This window comes from Formica exsecta, unplaced genomic scaffold (assembly GCF_003651465.1).
Source record: "Formica exsecta isolate Colony F162 unplaced genomic scaffold, ASM365146v1 scaffold15, whole genome shotgun sequence".
In the NCBI taxonomy this organism is placed as follows: Eukaryota; Metazoa; Arthropoda; class Insecta; order Hymenoptera; family Formicidae; genus Formica; species Formica exsecta.
This window is the reverse complement of record NW_021848825.1, coordinates 3028704-3040064: the sequence shown is the minus strand read 5'-3', so window position 1 is coordinate 3040064 and position 11361 is coordinate 3028704. Positions and strand designations below refer to the sequence as shown.

Sequence of the window (11361 nt, the reverse complement as noted above, 5' to 3'; positions counted from 1 at the left end):
TATATATATATATATATATATATTACCGCTTCAAAGTGTTGGATGATATAGAAAATTGCTAATATGCTAATAAAACAAATAGTAATGCAACAAGATAATCATGATGTATAGCATTTTTATCCAATTGTTCTAATACTGCACTCAGCTAGTTTAGAATATATATATATATTACCGCTTCAAAGTGTTGGATGATATAGAAAATCCAGATTCTGCTAATAAAACAAATAGTAATGCAACAAGATAATCATGATGTATAGCATTTTTATCCAATTGTTCTAATACTGCACTCAATGATAATGCTAGTTTAGAAAATGTACTATCTTCTGCCAATATCGGTTCAGATATATCAACTACCCTATTCAAGAAACGTAACTTCTCCATTTTCTATTTGGCATATATTCTGCAATGCAACAAAAATTAATATAAAACGTTGTAAAATCACAAATAGTGTTGATTACTTTCTACTAAGTCAATAAAAACACATTGTAATAGTTGCTTTCCATTTACATCAAAATTCAGATAATTCTCACTTGAATAACTCAGTTAAACGCACGTTCTTTTTGATGCTGGCAAGTGAAATTCAACTAATTTTTTACGTGGTTTTTACCCACAATCGAGACCATGTGCTTTAGTGAGTCTAATAAATTCATATTAACAGTGAGGTTATGAACCTGTATTGTTATGCGATAGCTTTGTTACCAAAATAAGCAGGTAAATGACGTCTTTATCTGATTATAAAATACATAAAATGACTCAGTACCACTTGAGTGAAAATGGAAAGCAACTAATATAATAACAAATATTATAAAACGTATTGCACTGATTACACTTGGCGTCACACATATATGAAGATAGAAATGAAAACCTGATACCAGAGCCCCAGAGAGAAGAAAGAAGCCTGAGATAGGCCACGCCGCCGTTTTTCCTGTAACGCTTTCTCTAGCTTCTAGCTGGTACAGTGGCGCTAACTGAATTCATTTTAGAGTCAGCCGAACTACGTGGCCGGATCGCCGGATCCACTTTTCGGTGCCATGGTAAAACGTCGATTAGTGCATGCCCGTGCTAGATGATCTAGCCTAGATCCATAATTGTTAATCAAAATTGCGAAGAAATATTATGGATTAATTAATGTTTTATTAGCTGTGCGTGATGTTTTGCCATTCTAGTATATATTACGGATAGCGATAATAAGTTATTATTGAAGTATTTTTATGTATATGCGCATGTGACATAAAATAAATTTTCTTAAATCAATTTTTTAATAATTTTTTTCCTCATTTTTAAATATATAACGCGTAGAAAATATTCACAATAAATTATAGAAAATAAAACTTTTATATTTTGCATTTTACCTGTTTGAAAATAATTTTAATGGATTAATAATTTTTTGCGATTAAAATGATATCAGACACAATGTAAACCAGATAATTTTTAGTTAAATATGTAATCAAAATTTTTATTATTAGTATAATTAAAAATTATCTAATTTATGTTATATTTGATGTCATTTTAATCGCAAAAATTTCATTAATTAAATCTATTAAAATTATTCTCAAATCGATAAAATACAAATAAGAATCTTTCTTAAAGTAAGATTCGAAATGACAGAAATCTAAATTATAAATTATCGTTTTGTTGTGATTCTTACGAATAATAACTATTTTTCTATCGATACTTAAAGTAAAGATATTTTGTCCCATGCTTTATCGTACGACTTTTTAATTATAATTTGGATGGAGAACGCGCAGTTAAACAATTGAACCGCAGGATCGAGTAATTAACATAACGATAAGCTTTGTGATATATTAATCGTTTATTATATTTGATCTATAATTTAAAATATTTGTATAATTTAATATTCTTCTTGTATACATGTACGTCATAGTACGCAAAATATTTTCGGCTGCGAATTATCAATAACACGGTATTCGGCCTTGGCGACGTAAACATTAGCGCGCTATTGTTTACGTGTTACGACTTACGGCTTTATATCATTCACACGACACACTCGAACAGTAATGTAGTAGTGCGAGACGCTCTGTCAAATTCCTTTTCTAAACGCGATCGCGATAAGTATCGGGAAATAATTTGATATAATTAATAATAAATTCTCTTTCTTTTTTTTTATTCTCTAAGTAGCAATTATTTAAAAATACTTAAAATTAAATATATTTTGTCCGATGTTTTTTTGTTCGACTTTTCGACGATCTAAATATGATTCGGATTGAGAACGCGCAATAAAATAATTGTGTAATTAACATAACGATAAGCTCCGTGATATATTAATTGTTTATTAAATAATAAATCTATAATTTAAAATATTCGTATAATTTAATATTCCGCTTGTATACGTCATAGTACGCAAAATATTTTCGGTTGCGAATTATCAATAACATGGTATTCGGCCTTGGCGGGGTAAACATTAGCGCGCTATTGTTACGACTTACGGCCTTATCATTCGCACGGTGACACTCGAACAGTAATGTGGTAGTGCGAGACGCTCCGTCAAATTCCTTTTCGCAACGATACGTCGCGTTGTTGCGGTATCGCGTTTTCGCGTTGTCGCGTCTTCGCGTTGAACTTCTATCTCGTTTTCACGATTGTCATCGGGTATCTTCATTCTCGACCCGTCTCTCAGCCTTACGATAAACCCGGCTCAGTCTGTATGATAGAGACTTGGTGGTTCGTATGAAATCGTTCCTAATGAAGTTCGAGTCGGCCCTCGATGGGAGCAGGCGCGGACCAAGAGTCGAGCAAACCCTATTTGCGTTGATTCCATCAATCGATTTCGTCTTCTTCCGCTCCCGCTTAACCTTTGCTCGAAGTAATCGATGAATTCCCGACTTGTTGACTCGAAGTGTGATTTTCACGTGAAGCCGGGTTCGATCGTGCCGAAATTCGAAAGTGCGGGAGTGTTGTTCAAAGTATCGCGCGTATAAGTGCGGAAGTAATCTTTTAATAAAAGTGCGGGAGTGCCGTTTAAAGTATCGCGCGTGTGAATCAACCTGAGAGGAGGAAGACCATTTAAATGACATTATGAACAAAAGCATTGTAATCCTAGTGTTAAACTCTAACGGTTCCGGCATAAATTAACAGTTACGGCCTGCATAAACCAGCCTTAATAGTGCATCCAACTGAATTCATAGATTAAAAAATTAATTGAATAATATAATTACAAAAAAATGAATTAATAATAAAAAGTTATATAAATTAAAAGCATATGATTTGATAATGTTTAAAATGCTTAATACTTTTCAAGAATAAGAAAAAAATGAAAGCAATTTATTGTAAATATCTTCTACATGTTATATTTAAAAATTAGGAGAAAGATTATTAAAAGAAAATTTATTTAGGAAAATTTATTTTATTTTACATCCGTATATACGTAAAAATACTTCAATTATAATTTATTATCGCTGTAGTATATACTAGAATGATAAAACATCACGCGCAGCTAATAAAACATTAATAAATCCATAATATTTCTTCGAATTTTTGATCCACAATGTGTTTAGCACGGACATGCACCAACTAGTCGTTTTATCATGGCATCAAAAAGTGGATCTGGCCATGTAGTTACGCCGACTCTAAAATGGATTCAGTTAGCGCCACTATACCAGTTAGGAAAACAGTCTCACGAAAAACGGCGGCGTAGTCCCTCTCAGGTTTTTCTCTGATACTGGATGGCGCAGAATTCGATATATGAGTGGGATAAGTAGGGCTCTTTTCGGAAATCTTATTCGTGTACACACGAACGTCGTTCTATCTTTGTTATTTACTAAAAGTTAAACAAAGATAGAATGACGCTCGTGTGCACGTAGGTAATGTTTCCGAACGCAGCCTAAGGTATCTCTCTAGGTATATGAGCTCTCCAGGGGCACGAAACAGAGTATGTCCTTTTCTACGTGGGCATCGGCCCCCACTCCTTAAATAAAGGCAAACGCTCGGTCTAGATATACTATGTCTATGTGTCAGCCTTTTCACTGTCATATCTACAATCGTATGCAGATTTTGATTGACATATGCTATGAACTATGAATGTTGAACACAATCGAGCGTAAAATAAATCTTGATGAAGTGAGATAAATGAGATAATCAAATGATAACCAATGTGAAATGCGTATTATAAATTATGACATTGATGGAGATTAAAGATGTTCTTGCATTAACCGCTTCAATTTTTACGGTTTTACAATTTCTGGCCGGCGTGTAAGTAACACTATATATATATACATAACTTTGATATTTATATTATTCATGACAAGTATTAAATTAAATTATGAAAATATTTTTTATAGCATAGTGTGCAAGAAGTATATTAGAAATGGTACAACTGGAGATAGCTCGTGTTTGGCCTTTATCACATGTTTTATGTCGTATGTATTATAATGAGAAACAACAATATACATGGTGCAACTGCAAACAGTGACTTAAATTTCTAATTACATATTTATTATTACAGTTGTAGCTTGTGGTTGCGATATGGAATACTTATTGGAGATTTGTTTATTGTATCTGTAAATATCTTTGGGACAGTATTACAAATATGCTATATGATAATTTACATCATGTATAGTGTAAAAGGATCGACTATTGTTAAGCAGTTTATGATAGCAATATGCTTTGTTTTACTTATATATCTCTACAGTATTTATCAAGAGGATAAAGTTTTGGCTGCAAAACATGTAGGATTTCTTAGTTGCAGTCTGACGGTATTATTTTTTGCATCACCATTGATTTCACTTGTAAGTACAGAGGGATAAAATCTTTATTCACATACAAAATTTCTAATTAAATATATTAGATAATAAAACTGTTTATTTATCGAAAAATGACATTGTTTAATATTTATTTGTAATATACAATAACTTTAAAATGTTGATAACAAATTTATAAATCTATTATAGGTACATGTAATAAGAGTAAAAAGCACAGAGAGTTTGCCATTTCCAGTCATAATGGCTTCTATGATAGTATCCTGTCAATGGTTTGCATATGGATGTCTACTCGGTGACCAATTTATACAAATACCAAATTTTATGGGCTGTGTATTGTCAGGTTTTCAACTTTCTTTGTTTTTGATTTATCCAAGTAAACGAACGTTAGATCAAGCCTATTTTATATAAAAATATTTATTATAATTTCTATATAATAAATATAATAAATAATTATTATAGTTTCTATAATAAATATTCTATAGTTTTTATTATACTTTGAAAATTAATAATATTAATATGACAATGCTGTGTAAAAATACTATCAGTTATAAGTCAATAACTTTTCTTATATAAGATTGTATGTATCTTTATTTTATTTTATTGCAAATTCATTGTAAGCTCATATCTGTTACATTACACATAAGTAAATTTTACTTTATATATTTGTATAGTAAATCCTATATATATTTATATAGTAAATCCTTAAATTTGACTTTGTTAATTTTGATATCTTTTCAAATACTAATAATGTTTTCGATTGCAGTAGGTTTGATCGCTTTAAGGGCAATTAAATTCAATTCTCTTGATAGTTAAATTCAATTTGTAATGAATTTTTTTTGAAATTTGTTATATTAATTGGAATCGTGTTTTGAATCTAAGTTAAATTTTAATTATAACACAAAAACTGTAATATAATAGTGAATCAATATCACTTAACATTCGCTCTTATAGAGTTTTTAGTTTCATCAGATATTTCTGATGCAATGGTATAAAAAATATAAAGCTAAGACAATACATATGCAATTGAAAAAAAAGAAAATATCTTGTGTAGAACTATTTATATAAATATAGTTGAACAATGTAGTGATAATGAAGTTAAAAAAAATAAACATATTTTCTGCACTATAAGCGCACACATACATTCTTGACCAAAAAGGATTTATTTATATCATTTTGAAAACGCTTCCACGTCAATTGTAAGAACATGTAATAAAAAAATGGAAATTTCTATTTAAAAAATTCTAGCAGAGAGAAGAAATATCGTAAATATAATATAATTATCGTAATTATATCTCATATACCATTATAACGATTGATTCAAGATAATTAAATAAAATAAATTATATTTAATTCATGAAATCTGAAATCTAATATTTATTTTATATGTTTATATAAAAATTAAATTTTGATTTTCTTGTATAGGAATAAATAGACGATTTCTCATTAATTTCTGCCCAATTTCAAGTAACCTATTTTTAATATTTTAAATTCCTTGTTGAGATTATATCATAAATCAAGCTAAAAAAGAATAATATTTTGGATCTGTCTCTCTAACTGTCGGTAACAAGAGTCGGTAACAAGAGTCTGGACACAAGCGACTTTTTGCTGATTGGTAAAAAGATTTTTAGAACAAAAATGGCCAACGAAAAACTAATCAAAAAGTCGTTCCATTTAACGCCATTATTTAAAATAAAAAGCGGCATTAATAAATAGTAAAAATATTTTGTATATTTAAAACATTTTTTTATGTTTCTTTAAATCTTTGTAAGGTTAATATCTTTTTTTGTAATAAAAATATTAATAGAAAAAAGGATGAACAAGGTATATTTAATAATTATCGTGTGCATCATATATGACAATAATAATTGAGGAAAAAGCGACATTAAGTTGTCATAGTGGTTGTCTGATTAGTCAATGTCACAAATTGCATCTGTCACGTATATTAGAAATGACGTCATATTGTCAACAGATATTAAGCTGTCCGCTGATTGCATTGACGCTAAGTTGATGACGCTAGGTAAGTCGTAATTTTTGTACGCGTAAAAGTTACGCTGATGACACTGGTCGAGAAAAATAACAATTCATATAAACTGGATTTTCCATGTTTTCTAACATATCTTCATTACGAAAGCAATTAAGGGGGCATACCCGTTTGAACCTTCGAAAAATGAGTACATTTTTTAGATTTTTTTGAAAAGTTATTTCTTTGTATAGATATTTTAATTGGTAGATTTGTCAAATAGTGTGTTTGAGAAAAATAAATAAGTATGTTTATTTATTGTAATTGGAAATATATTCCTAAAATATATACTATAAGAGGGCATACCCGTTTGAATCTTCGAAAATTGAGTACATTTTCTAAATTTTTTGCAGCGTAACGATTTGATGAAAACTTTTTTTCTTTTTTTACAATATTAATACAATATTATTAAATACTTAAATAAAAATGTTCAGCTTCGAAGTTTCAAACGAGTATGCTCCCTTAAGAAGAGATAATCGGAAAAATCCGTTTATATATTTTTTTTTTTATTATATAAATGTATTTAAATATGAGATATGAATTCCAATCTCGGATTTTTATCTAACAACAATTTTATGCAATGCAAGATGAATTAATTTTTGTAAAGAAACAAAAGCTATAAAAATTTATTATTGTAAAGAGAATGTGAATGTCCAAATTCAAAAATAAACATGCGTAATTAGCTATATTTCATTAATAGTATTATTTACCAGGCTATCATATTTTTTAGACATTTATAATATTTTCTTTGTTATGTTAGATTGATTTAGAATCCAGCTTGAAAGAATCTGCTTGTGTTTGTGAACATATTTACAATCACGGAAATAAGGATAGTCAATTAATTAGTTAATTCTTGATGTTTTATAAATCTAAGATGATTGATAAAAATTATCAATAATAATATTCGTAAATTATATACAGACGAGAATGTAAATATTTTCTTTAATACTTATTCTTTCCAATTTGAAAAATATAGTTGTTTATTAACGTCAAATTTAATCAATTAAATTCATTCACAATCAAACTTTACTAATTTTGCATTAGAAATTATTATATGCAATCGCAAGATATGACGCTGGTGGATTTGTATGCAAATGTTAAAGAAATGGAGCTTTCGAAAGTAGTTTTCCTTTTTAAAACTTCTTTTTAAAGTTGTAATAATATAGTTGGTTTGTGGTATAATTGTTTGGTTGAAAAAGTTCTTATGCTTACAATTAGGATGAATATTTTTAGAACGACACTTAGGATGTCGCTTTTGATAATGTTATCGTGAATAAATTTTTCTTCTTGCAGTCTGTAACTGTGTTACGTCATGTTTGCGAATGCAGATAAAAATCATAAAAATTCTAGTTGGTAGTAATTTAGGATCTTGTTTATCGCTGGGTCGCTTGTCACAAACTCTAAAAAAGTGTATAAAACAATCGTCGCGTATCATCAGACACGAAAGGGAGAAGACATAATTAGAGTAGTCGGTCAAGTACATGGGTTTACGGCTATACGAAAAGACCTTAACCCATCCGCACCCATGTTTATGCTACTTTTGTGTGAGGTTGTATTTGTTAAAGATATAATTATACATTATGGAAATGTTGATATGTTGCTAATGGTATGTGAATATTGCACGAGAAAGATATTTTTTGTTGAAAAGATATTTGGCCATAAATTTTAATATTTAGAAAATACAACTGTGCTCTAGTTTAATTTTATTTTAATTTATATCATTTTGATAATTTTCCTGACTGAAAGTGTTTATACATATACATATATAAAGAGAACTGATTTCAATAGAAGTATAACCGTATTTATAATATATGTATTTGCAACAATTTGCGTTACACATTGATAAATATAAATATGTGTAAATATATTTATACATTAATACTTTTGTAATATAAAATAATTAACAGTTTTTAAACTTTAAGATAAGTTAGTTATTAAATATTGGTTTGAGACTTACCGAAATTATACAATGATTATATCGACCACTGATATCGGCCAAGGTTGAGGTAACCCACAAGAAATCATTAAATTGCACCTCGAGCAAAAAATATACCGAATGGTTCTTTATTATTCGTACAGGTGAACGTGTGTATACATGAGTACAGTTAAATTATACAGATTTGTGCACGCCGTTTGGTACTTTTTACAATCTGAAGGTGAAAATCGAATCACGCACGGCCGGCCAATCGATGTATCGAATAATATATTAATTAATTTGTATTTTGTTGTGTACAAAAAATTCATTTACTATGTACTTTCCTATACGTTATCTTACTACATATATATCCTTCCAAATTACACACAAAAGATATACAATACACGCGATCAAAATTACTTATTATTTTAACATCTGAAAATGTCGATATGTGTATTTACGGTTATATACTTCCTATATGATCATGTTATTATTTGATTGAATTATTAAAATTTATGACGATACAATTTCATTTTATTTGTTTATCTGGCGATTTCGAAATTGTTAAATGCCAGATTGAACGAATCATGAAAAATCCGCTTTCAACTGGTATAAACCGTCTGCGAAGGAAAACATCAGGAAACTATCGAAAAACATCATGTTTCTCAGTATCTACATATTGTTAACTCGCAACGAGAATTATTCCACTCATTCTTCCATTCATAGTAGCCGGTGCTACTCTTGCGACATTTTCTGTGCGTATAAGTTATTACATCGTTAAGTAAACGCGATCTAGTTGTATTGACAAAACTAGGAGTTTTGATAAATCATGGAAAATTACGGCGATAGCTATATAAATATTACCTGATTGCTTAAGGAATGGATACGATCAGATAGGCGCTTTTTTCGTAGAGAGGGAAATGACATTTGCCATCGTCTCGCCGTTTGATGTTCATTGACGCGACGCTTGCGTGAGTCATTGTCGCCTATTCATAACGATCTGACAGTTTTCTCGACATACTGAGATATGTACGTACAATGCATGCAGATTCATGACAATATATGAAGATACGACAGATGCAAATTTCTACTCGCATATCTTTTGTGCATATACGCTTATTATAAGTGCATAGCGGTACATGATCCGTTCGATTGTGAGGTATTTATTTACAGATTTTATTTCTCCTAATAACAAATTTCTAGTATAACGAATAAGTAAAGGGTTTATCTTGCCATGAAACATTTGTTTACTAAAACTTTTCTTATGATATTTTCTATATTTACAGAGGCGATAATGCAATATAATTATGGCTAAAACTTATTTTGTTTTTATCTGCAAATAGATATATATATATAATATAAGGCACATCATCAACCCATTCCATGTTTCAATGACAAATCTGTTTCACAATAATTTTTTAACGATCATTTTTGCTTCTATAACGTATTAATATGCCATTTAATTGTGAAAATTTATATTCTGTTAATTCCATTGTACATAAAATCATCTTGCGAGAGCAGTACATTTTCTTGACAATTTATATATATATATATATATGTGTAAGGATGTGTGTGTCTGTGTGTTTGTTTTATAAAATAATTACGAATATTGAGTCACATGTCAAACTACGATATCATTAAAATATTCATTATAATCTCGCGTGTTATTCATCGCTATATTCGCGACAACTTTATGTTTACAATAGTAATAGCCAAGTATATGAGGAAAATTTACGCGAATGAATTTCCGGTATCAATTGTAATACTTCCGGTCAAACAATGAGTGATAACACGAAACGCATTGCATCACGAGCAGTAAAAGTGACAAGTTCCGCCGATTGGCCGATCACATATACTTTGCATAGATTTTCTTCGGCCACGTGATATCAAAGCATATATAAATCGAGATTATATAACATATCGGAAGTCGTGGCTAGAGTGCTTCGATCCTCGGTAGCGATCACGAGAGATCCTTCCGCCCGATTTGCACGACCGGAAATGCACCATAAATTTTTTAGAAACTCGGGAAATAATTGGCGCAGTACGAACGTTTGTTACCACATCGTATTATAGATTCTCGCCTAAACTATCACTAGTAAATCAATTAACTATATTATGACCAGTACAATAAATTAATGAAATATAAATACATCATTATCGGTAATTGCTATTTTTGTATAAATATTAAATAAGCAAAAGTTACATCAGAGTTTTATTACACATAAAACTCTAATTTTTTAATTACAGCTTATATTTGCAAAAGATATCGATATAAAACCATATATTTTTGGAACAATCGTTTACGCGCGAATTTGATCTTTCTTCGCGCGCACAAAGCTAAAAATATATGTCACACTGAAATAAATATCGCACAACATGCAAAATCACACAAAAAATTTTTATAATTTGCTTCCGATAAATATTACATTGTCAATAAATGTGTTATCGCACAAAGAGTATACATTTTCCAAGCAAATCTTTATAAATGGCTCAACAGATGCCTCATTATTTGGAATTAAACCAGAATTAATATATACAATATATACTTTTCACTTCTATATTTATCGTATTATTTTATAATGATAGATTTTTGATCAATTTATAGTCAATATTACGTTCCTTTCATCAGCAGAAAATCGATTTTATTTATTGCAATATTATAATCTTCAGCATTCCATATCTCTGTAAGAGTTTTAGATTTACCCCCC

The 11361-nt window shown here is 29.6% G+C and overlaps 1 protein-coding gene and 1 long non-coding RNA gene across 2 annotated transcripts; one reads left to right on the top strand and one right to left on the bottom strand.

Moving 5' to 3' along the window:
- Positions 1-259: 259 nt before the first annotated feature.
- Positions 260-853, bottom strand: LOC115232824. Its single transcript, XR_003883662.1, has 2 exons — positions 531-853; positions 260-400 (listed from the first exon to the last, which is right to left on the bottom strand). It is a non-coding gene; the product is annotated as an uncharacterized LOC115232824 (long non-coding RNA).
- Positions 854-3935: 3082 nt separating this feature from the next.
- LOC115232819 (sugar transporter SWEET1) lies at positions 3936-5780 on the top strand. The gene is made up of 4 exons (XM_029802929.1): positions 3936-4209; positions 4299-4376; positions 4463-4745; positions 4908-5780. The coding sequence occupies exons 1-4, from the start codon at positions 4133-4135 to the stop codon at positions 5124-5126; spliced, it is 657 nt and encodes a 218-aa protein (XP_029658789.1). The 5' UTR covers positions 3936-4132; the 3' UTR covers positions 5127-5780.
- The last annotated feature ends 5581 nt before the right edge of the window (positions 5781-11361 follow it).